The 18,498-nt window shown below is 40.4% G+C and overlaps 1 protein-coding gene across 4 annotated transcripts in view; it reads right to left on the bottom strand.

The window, feature by feature from the left end:
- RB195_006931 (uncharacterized protein) overlaps nucleotides 1-18,498 on the bottom strand; it is a gene marked incomplete at both ends in the record, with an annotated part of 60,043 nt that overhangs the window by 30,329 nt on the left and 11,216 nt on the right. For 3 of the 4 annotated variants that reach the window (XM_064180291.1, XM_064180292.1, XM_064180294.1), the window contains 15 exons: nucleotides 3,324-3,497; nucleotides 5,002-5,445; nucleotides 5,507-5,563; nucleotides 5,628-5,753; nucleotides 6,047-6,220; nucleotides 6,497-6,604; nucleotides 11,702-11,832; nucleotides 11,888-12,079; nucleotides 12,525-12,652; nucleotides 14,640-14,815; nucleotides 14,876-14,929; nucleotides 14,988-15,177; nucleotides 15,359-15,468; nucleotides 15,552-15,725; nucleotides 18,253-18,442. In XM_064180291.1, coding sequence (XP_064037173.1) covers nucleotides 3,324-3,497; nucleotides 5,002-5,445; nucleotides 5,507-5,563; nucleotides 5,628-5,753; nucleotides 6,047-6,220; nucleotides 6,497-6,604; nucleotides 11,702-11,832; nucleotides 11,888-12,079; nucleotides 12,525-12,652; nucleotides 14,640-14,815; nucleotides 14,876-14,929; nucleotides 14,988-15,177; nucleotides 15,359-15,468; nucleotides 15,552-15,725; nucleotides 18,253-18,442 — 2,428 coding nt within the window. Of the gene's footprint in view, nucleotides 1-3,323; nucleotides 3,498-5,001; nucleotides 5,446-5,506; nucleotides 5,564-5,627; nucleotides 5,754-6,046; nucleotides 6,221-6,496; nucleotides 6,605-11,701; nucleotides 11,833-11,887; nucleotides 12,080-12,524; nucleotides 12,653-14,639; nucleotides 14,816-14,875; nucleotides 14,930-14,987; nucleotides 15,178-15,358; nucleotides 15,469-15,551; nucleotides 15,726-15,985; nucleotides 16,034-18,252; nucleotides 18,443-18,498 lie in introns of all 4 variants that reach the window. The other variant, XM_064180293.1, reaches the window with a different exon arrangement.

Genomic DNA, 18,498 nt, shown 5'->3' with positions numbered 1-18,498 from the left:
AAAACCAAGGTCGTGTGCAGTGGGAACTTCAGTAATGGCACTGGTGATTTGTTAAAGGCATCACCTAACGAATATGAGATTTATTTACGAGATGGTAGGGGTTTCTGGTGGGTTATGCCTATACGGGGTCGTAGATTATGAAGAGGGGTGTGGTTCCGTCCATTTCTTCCTATTTGCCGTGAAAAACGGCCCGGAAGATGCGGCGCCGCACAAGGCTGGCGCGCTCCAGTCGAACTCCTTGTAGAAAATAGAGCGCCAGAATGCTCGGAGCCTCATCTTCCGGGCAGTTTTTACGGCGATTAGGAAGAAATGGGCGGAATCACCCTCTCCCTCACAATCTACGACCCCGTATACCCATAACCCACCTGAAACCCCTACCACCTCAGATTCATGGGGTGATGCCTCTAAAGCTATTAATAATAAGGATAACAATAATAGTAATAATAATTATAGTAATAATAATAGTAATAGTAGTAACAGTAATAATAATATAAATATTAGGAGCGGGTGTAAGGCAGTCGGAAAGAGGTTCCGCTGTTTGTACGAAAGATCGATCGGATGTTCGAATCCGCCCTAGCGCAAACCAAGGCTTTCATCCCTCCAGGGTTGATAAATTGGTACTAGACTTGTCTGGAAGGATAAAAACAATGATTTGACACATCGGCTATCCTCGAGACTTTAATACAAATAATAAAGAATTGATAATATAAAGGGATGCGTAAGAACACAAGTAAATCCAGTGCATATGTGTACATATCCAGAATTTGGATAACTTCCTGACTAGCATAAAATTTTGCAAAAATACAAATGAAGACGCTTATAAAAAGCACCAGCAAAAAGGAACTTTGGTTGTCAACAATTTTTTTTCAATCATATAAATTGTTTTCAGGTGTGTGCTGTAGTCTAGAGTCGGAAGAATCCTCGGAAGATGACAAACTTTGTGGAAAACTCGAAAAATATTCGATAAGGGGAATGTGCCAGTTGTGAATAAAGTTGTTTGGTGGAAAAATTGTAGCAAACATATCTAGCATAGCTTTTTATCTGTTACGTTATCTGATCATTTTATTACCAAAAAAAAAAAATTTGTAAGAGGTGTACTTTTTCAGGTTTATCTTTTGTTTCTTAGAAATATTAAAGTGCGACCGTTCAATGAGTGAGAGACATATATCTTGTAAAATACGTTTCTATTCTCATTCGAAAAGAAATCTCTGAAATGAAAAAAAAAAACAAGATGAAATAGTTTTCTTAACTACTACAATATACATATGATAAGTATTTTGAGGAAGTAAAACAGCTAAATTCGTCCGCAGAAAAAAAAATTCTCATAAAATCGGATGGCTGTGTAAATTAAAGTGTAGTAAGGGGAAATTCCATTGTTAGGCATTTATAACGGTTTCATTGAGGTGCCCTTTCAACTTTCATAACACGCCGTGCACATAAAAATCGTGAAAAGCCCTGTTTATTAACGCATCATAAACACGCTTCCAGCAGCGAATGAACTAAGTTTTGTTCAGTTCGAGTGTGCTTCCCGAATGATCTCAATGTAAGGAGAGAGGATGGGAGGAGAGGAGAGGATGTGCGTGAGATGGCATCACGGTCCTCTACAAAACAATTTTGAATCTATGCAGAGCTACCATATGGCAGTAGGAAAGATGAAGAGTGCACGTCATTGCTGCTTTTTTTTCAAGCGGCACAAACCGCTCAATCTCTACTATGTCATCCTGTGAGAGTAAAATTGTTTTTCCTGCTCTCAGGACTGTTTTGCAACATTTTTCCAAGTATCAAGCATGATTTGATAAGCAAAGCAACAACTAAAACATGATTGAGAGAAAAAAGTAGTAGGCAACGGATATGTAATACTGGGTTGACGAAATAATCGTAGCCGAATTTTCCGAATTTACAAAGGCATACATTTCGAAATTATCGTCAAAGTGTTATATAACATTTAAGGTAAGCCCTACAAGTTAGTGTTCAGATCTACGTATTTTAATGATTATTCTTTTTTCCCATAATTAATATGGAACTCTAAGAACACAACACGGAACATCGACGCCTTCTGCTTTGGAATTTAATCAAGATGTTGGCGCAGTCAGACCCGCTCGTAAAGTTTGTACTGCATGTTTAGGGCATCGAATAGGCAATAAAAAATTTAAAACGGGTAAAAAATATGAAAAGAAGCGGAGTGAAAAAAACAAAAAAATATGATGAAAAGCATGGATGGAAGGAGTTGACGATAGCGGAACCGCAGTGATAAGTATACAGTTGATTAAGTGTAAGTATACAGTACAGTTGATTAGTTCGCAGTATTTTTTTTTTCTGAAAGAATTTTAAAAAGTGAATTTCTTCTCAACCTATGATAATTGTTCGACCCGTGTAATTCGTCTTCAAGGTCGAAATTCCCATTTCTAAAGCGCGAACAACTTCGGGCGGTATTTTTGGATATTGCTCCTTCTTCATAAACAGCACCAATCTCACCTTCAACGGGTTTGCCAGTTCTATGAAACATAAAAAGGCAAAAAAAGGCAAATGGTGAAAAGAATGCTTCATTTTGCCTATCTAACACACCATTCTAATTATTTAAAAAAACAACCAGTAAAATCTTGAAGTATCTGAACACTAACACCGACTAAAGAAATCCTCAAAAAAAAAAGGTAGACCAACGTTTTCCTAATACTTTTTGTTTCCATTTGCACTTCTAAGCTTAGAGAAAGGGCTACAAATTATTTCGTAACGCAAAACAAGTTTCCGCAGAGCGTAAAGTGTGGATAAAAATTGAGGGAAAAGTCCCATTCAATGTCTGAATCAATTTCATTCTCATCTCGAACGTCAGAAATTGATAAGCCGTATTTCGATCAGATTTTGTCAACGAAATCCTATCAGACTTTTTTCTAGTGAACTAAAGAATTTAAATCCTCTGTACTTCAGCACACTTCGAAACAAGCTACGGAAAGCCCCGAAATTTGAATAACAGTTCGTAATACAACAAGCGCTATACTGCAACTCAGCTGGATCAGTTATCCAGCTCTGCGATCATCGCATGACACTCTTTGCAACAGCAGTCAAACAGTCAAACAAAACCGAACCATATGCCGCTTATGAGTGTAAGGAATGACGATGTCCAGATATTCTACTCTGTATTTCATATTGTTCTAGCGTAAACCCGTAAACCCTACATCGATTAGTTGCATACAACAAATTGCAACGCTCATCGCACTTGTCGGCGATGACCTTGTGAAAAGCAAAACGTCTCGGTCGCCGCTGTCTACACTAACAACATGTAGTGCGCAATCTGCTGTTAGATAGCAAGAACATGTGTGCATTACCTCGGCCACAGTGATCGTATTCCACGCAATATTTCGGTTTCGTAAGTATTTCATAGCATCGTAATAGTTCTGAAGGCGACGGAACAGTTCCATTTTGTCGCGAAGAATCCGTCTTGCCTCAGTATGTCGCTCGTCTAACTGCGGACAGAACGTCACCAACTCCTCGCCAACCTCCTAAAAATGAAAATCAATAGCACGAGTCAAGTCACGGATACAACAGAGGGCGGACCAAATGATAAGGTCAGCTGGAGACAGGGAGTTAACTTGGAGAAGCAGCTCTGACCAGTGCAATGAAACCGACACACAGCGATCGATGCGCCGAAATGAACGCCGCAAAGGTTTATTGTGCTCACCGGCACAAAAAGAGTGACAATACTGCATTGAAGTATGAATTCAGGATCAGAGGACGGACGCATGAACCTAGGAGGAAAACATCTACGGCAGGACGCCGAAACAGCGACGCTCAATACCATTTTTGACGAACGCTTACTCGTAGTAGCGAAACGCCGCTCGGAATGTTGCACTCTAACCAGTCCATCCAGTTGGCTGTGCAACAACGAATTTACAAAAAGTTATGAAGTCTACAAAAATGAATGTGTGCGTTCTTTCTTGTTTAGACAGAGTTTTCAACAAACAAGATGACGGCAAGCCTTCCACCACTGCTGTAAAACCCATTAAAACATATGCACACAATTATCTTGAGAGAGACAGAGGGACACAAAGCGCGTGCCTCGCCGATATTCAACCTTTCTACTTCGACCTGCACACCACAACACGATCAGTTGTTGATTCAGTTGGTAACACTAAAAACAGCGTGGAATGCTACTATAGAAATGTGGAGATACAGGCTATCAGATTCAGGGCGATCCGTTTCCAGAGTACAAGCATCGATTGGTCAATCCAGGATTCGTATACATTGGTGAGAGCAGCGATAACGTAGGGACACTCAGTCATGGTTCCTTTTGCGCTATAGCGAAAATGTGGAGGAAATACTTGCGGACATATTTTCAAAGAAAAGAGGCTGTAGTGAACTACGCGAATTATTCGAGCATATCTACTATGAAATATGTTCTTGATTTGAAAATCTGCTAAAAACTCTTGAGAACAAGAATGGCAAAAATCTCGAGACCACCGCAGTTGCAAGCACTCTGTAAATAAAGCGATGCACAAGTGCGCACTCAGACTGTTAGAAACGTTCGGAAAGTGAGAACTTTCAGGCAGGGCAGGTTGGAGTACAGAGGACGACCAAATTGGGAGTCATACACGGACGTTCTCCTCAATGTCTCCCAAGAAAAACAGTGCGCTAAATTCGCGAAATCGATCTTGTACAAAAGAACATAGCGAGGAAGTTTCTAGTCGAATTGCTCATCCGCATTCCAATTATGAATAATGTCTACACGAATGCTACGAGCCTTCTTCCAGTGAGTTCTACCCCCTACGGAGTTAGTGATGGTGCGCAGTCTTGTCGCTAATGGTAATGATGATCAATCACTGTGAAATCGTGAATAATGATGCATCAACACGGAGCGATAGATACACTGGCCAACAGGATGTCAGGAGTAAGCTGATTATCAGAGAAAGTCGGTAGGGTGGGGAGGCGCGCGCAAAACTGCGGCAGTGTAAAGAAAATGACGACGCACGAGAGAGCACATGAAAGAGGACGTAACAGAAAACAGACCTGAACGATCGTATGAGCGACGGCACAGTCATCCTCTCCGGACATTCTTAACAAATCCAGACGTTCCTCGAGTACAGTTTCGACCATAACGCGGAGACGGCGCAGAGAGAGTCGAAGCGAAGGCTCCAGACCAGTGAGATGCATACGGCCGCAAGTCTCCTCAATACGGCGCAGTTCTGCCAGAGTTGAACTCTCCACAGTTTTGCTAGTTTTCAAGTGATCGCCAATTTTGCGTATGCGATCCATGCTTTGCTGCCATTCTTCAAACTCCCGCTGCTTCGCCTCCCAGCGCGTTCTAAGCTCATCTAGTCGTTTGCTGCTCCAATCTCGGAGGATCACGTTGCAGTCCTCCATATCGTTCAAAGACGCTCGAACTTCATCCTCGTTTGTTTCGCGTCTTTCTAATATCAGTTCAGCTCGAGAGATTACTTCCTTCACATATTGCTGGAAAAAAGTTATCCGTAAAATTGTTGAAAGACATATAATGAAACATAAATTCACACACCTTATCCACTGGAGGCTCGAGGTTACCCTTGGTAGAACTTGTTCCCTCTCCGTGCAGCTAAAGAAATAATAAAAACTGTCAAGAAATTGAATGAATGAATATTCCCTCAGATCTGGCTTACCTTCGCAGTACACGAACGAAGGGATTCCCTGTAATATCGACAATCCACGTAAGACGCAGCTTCCCTTTCAATTATATCTATTTCCTTTTCAAGCTGATCAACTATGTCAAGAATCTTAGCTCGGTCCTGAAGAGCTTCTATTAGAATGATCGGGTGAAGATTAGCGTTCGGCTTCATACTCATAAATCACATAAGTGGTATCAATTCTACTAGTGAACAAACAGACATTTTTCTGAAAATTTTTCTGAAAGTGGATCTGAATGATTCAAAAAGTTCTTCGTAATTTCTCGTCAAGAAGAACTGGTGAGACCAACCCACAGTAGTCCTGGTACGGATAATCACTCATCACAATCTTATTTCGGAGCTCACAAGAACTAACAACTAGAAACAAGAAAAAAAAAACAAACAAGAATTCTCACATATGCATCCGATGAGCGTAACTGCTGCTGCAGTTCCTCCAAGTAGTGTTCGACTGCGCTCATCTTTGGTATAACTTTGCGCAATGCTGTTAACCTACGCTTCATATCCATTTTTTCGAAACCTTCCTTGAGTTCGCTGCCAACTTCAGTAGTTGACCGCTCACGGAGGTTTTTCTGTAAATGCATGCGTTTCCTTAATACCGCATCTTAATATCGAACATCCTTCATCCGGATCAACTAAGAAATTTGACTTTAACGACATAGAAATTTTGACTCGAAACTTTACATCCGACACTTCTCGTGAGGCTGAGAACTAGCCGTCTCACATTTATAAAAGAATGAGCCGTTATGCTGTGAAATACGCAGCGATCCGGTTCTACGTGCCGAACCGCGTTTTTTCTCGATTCCTTTGCACGGATCTGCAAACGCCGTTCGCCTTTGTATGCTTACCTCGATTTCCAGGACGGCTGTAGATGCTTCGATAACATTTGTGACAATACATATTTTTTGAGAAGTTGAAGGGACGAGATCGACTACCAGACGGCTGGTGGCGGCGAACTGAAACAAAACATTCCAAATTTTGGGGAGGATGTATAAGGCACTTTATGCGGTGAAATAACGATTGAGTTTTTAACAACGCAGGTACGCGCAAATTTTGCGAATAACACAAAAAGCATCCATTGAATCCCTCAATCTATCGCTTCTCATGCACCCATCTCTGATCACCTTTTCAATCCCCGTTTTTGGAATAGTTCAACTTCTTTCACATGCAACGCGAGTACCGAGTGTCGTAAGGAAGGACCGAAACATTTTTCCCCTGCAGAAAATGGCTAACTAACACATACGGAACATTTTGTCCATTTTCTATCGCTTCTCTTTCTCTTTCCCATACTTCCTAAGTTTCCTCGTGCCGGAACATTACAACTAACGATTTTTTCTGTTTCTGAATGACACTGAAAAAAATGAGCTCCCTTCTTCCTACTCACATTTCTATGCGATGTCGAAGGAGTGTAAAAACCTACATTTACAAAGACATTACTTGAACCGTAAATTTTGCTCCATAAAAGGGACACTAATAATGTCCAAATGTGCGATGTGATTTCTAAGGAAGTCCCTTTTTGAAATGTACTTGCTATCTTTCATATGCAATAGGGAACTATAATGACTTTACGGAGAAATACGGTGGTAAGTACACGTTAAGATAGATAGATACGCAATCGTGGGTACATTTGTCACAAAACTATAAACACCTCGTAAAATCTATATGTGCACTCCTGCACTCCAACCAAAAAGAAGATGACCCTTCGCAGGGAACTGGATTCGAAGAAACATTTTCACGTAAAAGTAATCCTAGCAACCCTAGCAATCCTGCCAGAAGGAGAGCACCACCAAGTTCATTCAAATCTGTCGAATAACCTTCATCATAAGTAAGCTTAAGAGCTTTCCTAGTGATCTCCAGGGATATGTCCAATCACAGCTACGTTCATCTGTTCAGTTCTGGAGGTTTGAAGGTTTAATATTGCAGATGCTCTAGCTGCTCTTTTTCTTCGTTGTTTAATCTAACGACTAGTTATTTGTTTTTGTTATCCGCTAACGTTGTAATCGGAAATGCACTTTTGTTGTGCAGAAAGATGTTTTTTGCACCATTTGAAGCCAACTGTCGTGTTTTTTTTTCGAAACGCAACGCATAGAATCGCTCAGTTTAATTGATTCAAAGTGGCGAAGATTCGTTTGCATTCTTTGCCTTTGTTTTGTACGTTGAACATCACATTCTTGGTTAAAACATTCTACTTCAGTGAATTCCATTCCACAATAGAACCGGCCCTAATTCCAAATGACTCAGCTATTGATTCCAATAAGGTACGATCGAGGGATCGTGCGAGGGAACGATGGGCTAACTGTCCTAACTGGAGCGTATCTGGCTGACATTTAGCTGATCGGAGTAAAATCACTAGCATACAGCTTGGCAAATTATTAATGCAGGGAAACAAAAAAAAGAATGATTTCCAAATCCAATGTATGCATGCCGCCGCACCCAGAAGTCTGATTTTGATTTGTGTGCGTCACTGACTATCGTCGGTTTAGTTATTAACTATTTTTTTCTTCTTCAATTTCCTGAACATCACGCGGTAATTCCAATCATCTCAACTCTCACAGTTACCTTCATCGTCTACTAGAGAAATTTAGCAAAAGTGATCTTCCTATTCTAAAAGAGGAGCAGAGAAAAAATCTGCACTACATTTTCAGAATGTCCTGTTCTAACGACAGTAGACAGGATGACAATGTCGTTCTTAATCGAGTCAGCAGTTATCTTCTACGTGCTGGGCGGCAAAAAGAAGAACGTCGAAAAAATGGCACTTATCAGAGCCTGGACGAGGTCGAGACAAATAGAATTGAAGTCAAGGGAAATTCCCTTTACTGTCACGAGGGGTTAACGTTAACTCTGCAAAAAAAAAGAAAATGCGTTGTCATTTGTGCAGCTGCACAATGCTCACCAAAACCTCCACTAAAAAGCTGAACAGCGTGTTTTGCTTTGCCGTAAACTTCACATTCGGTCAAGATTTTTTGATAACACTAAGTGCTGTTGGCGCAATGTTTTCGTATGCGTATCACACATGTTCGTAAATCAAGAAACAGGTCCACCGCGCCGAAGCTCCATTCTTTCGTACAGAGAACCGCTCAAATACCCCAATAAAGGGAGTGCATACTCAAGATTCACAAGATTATGGAGATCTCTAATAGAATTTCATTAAGAAATTAATCATAAGGTTTTTGAAGAAAGCTAGACACATCATTTAATGGAAAGAATATCTTTGCTAGGCATATTTTTGCTGGCAAACAAGGTACGACTGTGTAACTTAAAGTTTTAGTCTCTTTAAGAACAGCCCGACGAATGAACTTTGTGGTGACGACGTTACTCTACTCTTGTAAGTAGGAAGCGGCGAGACTTTACTTCGGCCATTTTGAGAATCTAAGGAGAACCACGTAAAGTGATTTTTGTCTCGGAAAATTCAGCAAATAGCAAGTAAAGCATAAACTAGAGGAGAAAGAACGTCGCTTCGCAGTCATGAAAAGGCTGAAGAAACATGGCCACGTGTTCGCCGTTTAAAGAAGTGTTCTTGCAGAATTCCATAAACCCAAACAGCACATGTTTAAGTGTCTTTTAATATGCAGCGCGGCCCATTGCACGTAGAGCTCGTGTTTTGCAACTGTACCAAGCAACAGTTGTTTTCGCAATTGATATCCTTGCCGGCGAAAAGCAGCAACAACGCTTAAAAAAATGTCTGATCTGCTCAGCATTGCTGTCATCGCCGCAACAAGGCTATCCGTGCGGATATCATTTTACATGCGGAGCTTCGAAATTCTTCGGGGACGGGAGATGATCGATTGAGATTTGAACGATCAGCTGCTTCGAACAAAATAGCGTCAAAAATCAATTGCACTCTCTATTTGCACGACGGGATTTCTCAGAAGAAAAAAACGGCATAAATTTGGTTCGGAACTACATTGTCAGCTTTCCGAAAGGCAAACACCTGACATAAAAACAAGAGAGGAAGGAGAACTCTATTCTGACTTTATGTCTAACTTTTCTTAAATCTTACAGTAGTTTTTACTAGAAATAAAAAGAGTGAAACTTTCGGTTAAGTTCCCATTAACCTTCACTCAATGCCAACATCTCGCTTGATAGGGTTGCTCCCATGAAAAAAAGAAATTTATGTGAATTCTCCCGTATTCCGTTGCGTCACTTCCCGTGGTTGTTTCTTGAATTTCTATTTATTATACCATTTTCACACTACCAACATTTCCATACGAAAATTCTGGCGAACCTTTCATCAAATGGTCGGAAGATCAACATAATAGGGATATTGACGAAAAATGATCGGCCATGTCTACCTGGATTCCGTTTCAACGGAACTCTCCCCCGAAGCTGCGTGTGAAGTATTCGCATTTTTAACTAAGGCCTTTTCAGACCTGATATCAATACAGTGATGGCACAATCGAATTCAAGAAGAGGTGAAGTAAGGAGGTTGATCTGGGAACCCAACTACATAGGCTAAGCACTGACTCCACGTTCTTTAGCATTGACAAATCCTAACCATTTAGTCAAGCTTAAAATTGCATCGCCATGCGTGTACTTTTTTGGCTGAGACAAAGATTTTGTCATTAAAGATATGTTAGGTAATAGCTGCTGTGAGATCAGAATAATATAGATAATCATCTTTCTTCAATAAAAACAAACACTTGCACTCAACTCAGATCTTCGTTAGACTTCCTGGAAAGAAATTTCCTTTTGTCTATTCACATACATAGAAGGGTGTAGCCTAGTCGGTAAGAGGCTTTCCTGTGTTCGCGCGATCGATGGTAGGTTCGAATTCCTACCTAGTACCAACCGAGACTTTCACTCCTCCAGGGTCGATAAATTTGTACCAGACTTGTCTGGGAGGGTGAAAACTCTGACTTGACACATCGGCTCGCCCCCGCAAATCATTGTGAGGATGCACACACATTCATAAATCTAAATTCGATTCATAAATCTCGATTCTGAATTGAAGTCGAACACGTAGGCACACATCCCAGAGATTGATCAACGCCGTGCACCTAATCCTTTATCCTTATTTACATACAGCAAAGGTGCGGCTGAAAGAGGAAAAAAAACGCTGCGCCAAAATTCAATACAAAGCAATTTCGCCTGATTCTTTTTTTGGAAACATAATTAAGTTCTAACATAAAACCTATTCCTAATGATATTACATGAGCAAAAATTAACTACCTAAGTTGCGTGAACTTATGTGAATTCTCTAAGTTTAGTGTTATTTGGTGACAAGGAGCGATCGAAACCAGTCAGATCATAACTTTGTTCTGTTGGAGCGCGCATTTCACAAAAACGCCGTGAGTATGCTGAATATGCGAAATCGTCATCCCATTAAAAGTAGGGAAAAGTGGCCGCTCCAATAAAGGTCTGCTCAAAAACACCGAAAGATGATTCAACGTCCGATCGTAAATCTTTGCCTTGCCATGCTGACAGTAACCTGGACAGTAAACTTTTTATGTTTGAGTACAGTATTATGTATATATAGTCAAGAATTTGCGATATTGCTCTCTTCAGAACTTTCGTGAAAATCCGATACCTTTCTGTTTTTATGAGACCTCACTTCTGGCGTGTATTTGACGATGACTTCAATAGTGCAAACAAATTCGCACGAACATGTGGTCAAATCATGTGGTTAGGGATAATTCCTTAAGCCTGTTCCCGTATTTTTCACGAAACAATGCACTTTAGCAGAAATGCACAGTCGTTAGTCACTTCTTCCTGTGCGGCTAACGCAGACAAATGAGGTCATCGTTTTGGCTATGATTAAGAGTGATGGGGGGAATGGCAAAGGACATTCTGTATGCATATACTGAGCGCAGTCGAAGCAGAAAAAACGTCCGATAGTTTAAAATGTCGCTCGCTGTTCGAATGTTTTTCCATCAAGTGTCCTGTCGTCGAGCAAAGAAAAGCAAGATGTGATTGGAACTGAGTGGGACAGCAACTTTGGGACAGCGGACAGTAAATTGCTTATCTTGTTAGGGCTAGTGGTGCAGATTTGTTCACGCTTGGACTGAGTAAAGGGATTGTAAACGATGATAAAAATTGCAAACGTCATGACTAACTCTGCTCAAATGCCGCACTTTCATTCGCAGTAACTCCAGCCGCTGATTGCTCGCCAAACGAGCGGATGCACTCAGTAGAGGCACAAGCTCGTCAAATTTCAATTCGACTGTTCGGATCGCCTCCGACTCATCTGTAAGAGAGAATAGAATAGATTGAGCTTTTTTTAGTGATCGTAGTCCGATTACCTTTCAAAGTGTTGGTACGATTTGCTATTCCGTATTTTGCAACCTCTTCCAACCTTAACAGTTCGCTCTCCCACTCGGTCCACATGGTACAAAGTGATTGCAGTTTAGGTTTTAGGCTGTCGAAGGCCTTCAATGTATCTTCCGAACGTCGGCTGCAGGTTTTTACCATGCCTTCGCCGTCCAATTTCGTTGCTAGAAAGTAACTTCACTAGTTTGTTGCTAAAACTGTGGAATAGCTAACTACGTAGCTTGACGCAGTGCGAACGGACTTTTTAGGAGAAACTGGACATATGCTACAGATTTTAGTGAGAAAGACTCCTTGAACTTTACTGCCTACAGAAAAAAAAAACATTTCTAAGATCTACAAACATATAAACTTGGCGAACTGCCCCGGCAATCGCACATCAACAAAAACAAAACAAAACAATAAATCATAATCGTAGTACAGTACAAACGAATGAATCATTTCGCATTTCTTTTGAAGCGTTAAGTTGTACATGATAGTACACCCCTTTTTCTATCCCCCCTTTTTCCCACCTTTTATAAAATACCCCCCAAACACCCCTCAGATTCTATCGCTTAAGCCGACAAGAGTAGAAAGTGGAGAATTTCCGAAGATGAAAGATATTATACATACTTGGTTCACTATTTAATGTCTTCTTCATGGTCTCCAAGTAATGATTGCATTTAGCACGGGGATTTTCACTCTCCAACTGTGTGTACTCAGCTATCCATCGATTTAGTAGCTGAAGGCTTTCCGCAGATCTGAAAACTGTTTGTAGCGTCTTCTCTTAAAATATTGAAAAACCATTGGACAAGAGTGATGTAAATACAGATCTTGATTGAATAGCGCAGTTTTTCAAAGGCCAATTCACAATGAGTGAATACATAGCGAAAGTTCTATGATTCTGTCCCGGTAACGAATGGTTCGAATCAAAGCTAATTGGAATCTGCACTGCACGATAATTTACTGCATGGCTTCTACCTCTAGTCATTCCTAATTTCCACCAACAAAAAAAGTGCACATAACACACTAATACGTCGAAAAATGCTGCATTACTACAATTTCTATTAGAACAAACGTATTTTATAAATAAATATTGAATATAATATAAGATACAATATATAATATAATGTATTATATAATTAATAAACATGATAATAAATAAGAAATATTCGGAGAAGAAACACTGGATTCTGCATAGGATTTTTAAAAATTAGAGTCAATATAAAATAAAATCCACTAAGCCAGAGATTTATAAATTTCATACGTAGAACAGGGTTCATTAAACACCACTACTACATCACACCTAAATCGTTTTAGTGCCACACCATTCGAACTAACCCCATCCATGAAAGAAGAAAGAGATTACTTTTTTTGCAGTGAAAATACCAAGCATAAATGAATTTGCGTATTGTAAGCTTCTTCAAATGGACAATATGTGAATTTCTGAAATATCTTCGCGTTTAGGAAATTACAGACGAATTACACAGCAGGTGGCGATTAATTTTTTAGAGTGGAGATAAGAAGTACTGAACCGAAATCCGGGCAAATTAAAACTCAATTCCGTCTAGTTTTTCTTGAAGTACTGGGGAGTACAAAGAAAATTCTCTGCGCATAAACCCCTACGGTACTAACCCCACTTTTTCAAAATTTCAGAGCAGTTCAATTTCATCATAAACAATGTGAATCCACACTAAAGGGTGGAGGTCGCCATTATCCCGTTTACTTTTCGTCTTTCTTGACCGGTATGTACGCTACAAGTAGTTAGGAAAGTGTAGTTGTGCTTGCCACGTCCCCGTAATATGGATAAAACTTCCATAAAAATCGGAACGAAACTCCATAGTAATCTGAATCGCAAAACACAGGAGGATAGGCATGGTAGCGAGAATAGCTTTTAGTTATTGGAGCCTATTGAAAGAAACAACAGAAACACGGCGTTTTCGAAGGCTTAGTTTTCTAATCCTTGCATTTTCCTGCTCGTTTGGTAATGATTTTCCTGCTCGTTTAGCAATACTGATTACAAGATTTTTCTTTGTAGCAAAACCTTCATAGGGAGAAGTCCTAGAAGATTAAACCTATTTCCCAAATTTATGATTAGCGCCTAGTGATGTGAGTGAGTGATCGACTTCACTAGCCCAACAGTGACACTTTCATTTTGAAGGTTCATACAATAAAGGTGTATTTCTTATAACGTCGATCATTTTAGCCAGATTGCTGGTGCAAGATTGCTGTTACATGCCCCTGTCGAATGCGCGTATTTCTCTCTAATTTAGACAACGCTTTGACTAAGAAGCTAACTGATACTTCTTTAACACAAAGAGTGGTCACATGCCTAACTATAAACTCAGTCTAAGTCGGCTGAGGGACCACCAATTGCACATTAGTGGTCCCTCAACAATAAATTTGATCAGTTGTATGTCTTTGTGCTTCACAACTGATCACATAAAACAGGAAGGATTTTAAATTTTACTAATCAATTAACTCTGACAAATTGAAGGAGCCATGCTAATTTCCTTTTTTTTTTTTCTTCTTTTTCAAATCACGTTCACAAATGCCAGCAAAAATCATCGAGGAGTGAAAGGCGAAGAATAGCGTACGTTTCCCCGAAATATATTTAGTAGTAGTTTCTCACTGATGTAAGAATTTGTGACCAATTTCAATTTTTCACGAAACATGAAATCCTGCTACAGAGCTACAAGCAGGAATTCTCGAGAACACATTAAAGAATAGGAAATTCAGTTCACCGACCTCCACACTTTCATTTTGGCCTCCAAATCGTGAAGGTATGCGAGAATAGTGTAGTGGGCATGCAACACCTTCAGGGTGGCCAACTTCAATGGTGCTTCCTCCGCCAAGGACGCCATTCGAACCCGCAGGGGCTCAACGTATTCAGCCGCTACCGGGCGACCACCCAACCCACCGGTCTGGAAATTTTTGAACAGTTCATCTCAAACTCACTCACATTGTCGCATAACATTTCGTACCTCAGTCGCTTGCCTTAATTCTTCTTGTTTCGCTGCCATGTCAATGAAATGTCGCTAAAAACGCCTCATTCAACACTTTCACCGTGACTATGTGTTGAAAAGATGAGCTCACGTTATGTTCGGAAATCATCTTTTGTAGTATAGTAAGACATTTATGGGGATCTTCAGATGGTAAATTTAGCGGCGTGTTGATGAGCGACTGTCCAGTGACCGTCCAGGCAGACAGCGTGGAATACGGCTTCGGTAATCGTTTCTCTGCACTTGTCGCCGCTGCTTCCAGATTACTTCGAACGGTTTCCCATCTAACATGCAAATATAACATAGTATAACAGTGAAAGTTTCCCTCATCCTTCCGCTTATACATGAAAAATGTCCATAAAATAATGAAATTAAATCATAATCACAAGTCCGAAAATTTCTACAAAGCTAGGAAGGAATTACAGATTATGCCAGCCAACCGCAGCATAATTTGTAACTTCATACCTCTCCTGTATTTCGGCCAATTCCTCCACTGTAAAGTTCATCTTCGTTGCCATTATGGTGTTAAACACACTACGGTACTCGATGAACTCCCGTCGCAATCGGAAGTACATCTGAATCAGGAACGTTAATCAGTAAAATTTCTATTTCCACATTAAAGTGGTACAAAGATAAAGGGAAAGCGGCCGAAGCATACCCCTTGTTCATTGTTTATGAGATCGAGTTTGTAAGCATTAGAAAGCCATTCCAAGAATTCGGCATACACATTGTGATCCTCAACAGGAGGAGACTCTCCAAATGCCCGAATGAACTGCGATACATATGTGATTATAGATCTTTTGTCAGGCTTCTGGCAGAGAACGTCATCAACCTAAAACAACTGAGTTCAGCCATAGGAAAATGGCGTACGAAACGAAGATATGCGTAGGTTATGCAAAAAAATCGTGTATCGTCCACTTAATAATACGATTAACTTTTCCTTGAAAACTTCACTCATTCTTTACGACCTTCGGCAAAATAAGTAGAACGTAAAGAATTGTTAAGATGCTAATGTTAAGATGTTCAGAAAATCAGAAGGAACCGAAAATCAGATGTTCAAAAAATCAGAAGGAACTTATCTGACAACCTAACCATTAGCGTGACCACGAAATTCACAAAAGAAAGCGCTTTCAAGGAATACTAAAATGAAAGTCCAAAATGGCTTGACGAAATAGACATTAGAATAGTGAAACCAGATCTCTTTATAGCACTTGGTTGAAGAACCAAACGTTATTGCTATTTTTGTTATTGTTATTGTGTTATGTAATAGTTGCTGAGCAAATTAAATGGAAACAATCACTAAAAAATGCGTGACACCGTCATGTCGAAGCTCCATGATGGAAAAGATTCGTGCAGATAATATCATTTTTGCTTTTTAGAATAAGGGAAAAGCGCTGTTTCCCCAGTTTTTATCCACGTTATACATTTCATCCAGTAATTTAATATGATTTTCTAGTAAAATGAAACGATCTTGAAACTTCGAGTTGGCAACTTCTAATGAAAAGGACTGGAACAAGCACCCTTCAAAAGAATTACAAGCACTCACAACTATTTTTACTTGAAAAAAGCATGGCAGCGAGAACATCAACACGACCTTTTTTGACTTTGTAAAGTGACAATTGGCTTCTTTTGAATTCTAGCAGCTTGAACTCTGGCTTACCAATACTTCCATCCCCCTCCCCATTTTTAGTTACGAGCCCCATTCCTAGAGAACACTCCACTTAATCAGTATGCAATGCAGATTCACTAGAGTGCACTTGTTATAATTTCTGGACGACCTAGTAGAAAAAAAAACCTGCTACGAGTTATGCTCCTACAGATTTAAAAATGTAATTAATTATGATGGCCGGGAATCGACTGGATTCACGAACCACACCTCACTAAGCAAACAAAACCAATCAAGCACCGTAATATACAAAACCATCTTAAGCGGATGAAGGGAAATGAGAACCTTATAACAGAAAAACAGTGTTCAGGTCAAAATATGGTTTTAACAATCATTTGTTTCAACGACACGTACTCACCAGAGCGGAACACGCAAATCGGTGAGAAATCTGATGATCTTTTTTCGTGGATCCCATTGCTGGACGCAATTACGAGTAATCCATGTCTACTTAGCTCTGTCGGGAAATTGACGGACCTTGCGTCAATCAACGGAATATGACAGAATGGATATCATTTTGAACATTCAGCTCAAACAAAGGACGAAGGATCAATCGTTTTGGGAGTGCGCTTACGCTTTTACGGTACGTTCGACTTCATTTCAAATGTTTACGAATGCGAATGCAGCTTTACAATAACATGCGGTGATAGCCGATGTGTCAAATCAGTGTTTTTTTTTCCTCTCAGACAAGTTTGGTACCAATCTATCAACTCTTGAGGGATGAAAGGCTCGGCTGGCACTGAGGCTGTTTTGAAGCATCGATCGATAGCGGAGTCGCACCCCAACCTCTTCTTACTGACGGTGCTACACCCGCCCGTAGGTTCAAATAAAAAAAGCCTGGAAGAAAATGTAATCCGTAGATCCAGCGCTCACTTTTCAAGTATACAAAAGTTGAGAACGTTCCACTACGTGTTGCCCTCGTAAAGGTGCGATTTGGGAATAGGCTGGTGTAAATGAAGAAAATGACAGTAGAGTCGCAAGAGAAGCGGTTCCAATTGGAAGCTGAGAAATTCGAAGAAACGGCCTCGAATTTTCTCTGCGCTGCTTTCCATTTTATAACCCACTGCTTTGCTACCACTTAATTATAAGTTTTTAACAAGGCACTAAGACCTACGGCATCACCCCACTAATCTGGGGTGGTGCGGGTTTCAGGTGGGTTATGCTTATACGGGGTCGTAGATTATGGAGAGGAGGGTGATCCCGTCCATTTCTTCCTAAATGCCGTAAAAAAGGCTCGGAAGATGCGATGCGTGCACAAAACTGGCGCGCTCCAATCGGACACGTTGTAGAAAATAGCGCGCCGGAACGCTCGAAGCCTTATCTTCCTGGCCGTTTTTTACGGCAATTAGGAAGAAATGGATGGAATCACCCTTCTCTCCATAATTTACGATTCTGTATAGGCATAACCCACCTGAAACCCGCACCACCCCAGATTCGTGGGGTGACGCCTTTAAATGAAGCAGGGACCTAATCATCCAGCTCCCACGTTGATAAGTTCCGCTCTACCCCTTAAAACCACACTTTTTGAGACGAGAAAAAGTTGTTGGATTTCATTAATTACGAGTCAATAATTACGCGAGTTATTCGAGTTGCCAAAGAACTAAGAAAACTAATGATAGAAAGAAATTGAGCATAAAACAGTCATGAAGAATTAAAAAAGCCAAACTGTAAACTGTTGGCTAAGAATATCACCCACTTCGAGCAGTTTCTTGATTCCCAAATGTTTTTGCGCCAGCTCGAAAGCATTCTCGAGGTTCTGTCTTGGCTCAGCACCACGAACGGTTTCCATGTCGATAACATCAGGTTTCCATCGATGAACCAGCGCACAGAACATGACTCCGTCCTTCCAGTCTCGATCCATGTTCTCCACACGTAGGTTCACTTTTCTGAATTCGAATATATAGGGTAATTAATGTAACAGGTAACCACGTTCACTCTTAAA

The sequence above is a fragment of the Necator americanus genome, chromosome I (genome assembly GCF_031761385.1).
Source record: "Necator americanus strain Aroian chromosome I, whole genome shotgun sequence".
Classification (NCBI taxonomy): Eukaryota; Metazoa; Nematoda; class Chromadorea; order Rhabditida; family Ancylostomatidae; genus Necator; species Necator americanus.
The sequence above is the reverse complement of the archived record's forward strand: the minus strand, read 5'-3'. Positions and strand labels throughout refer to the sequence as shown.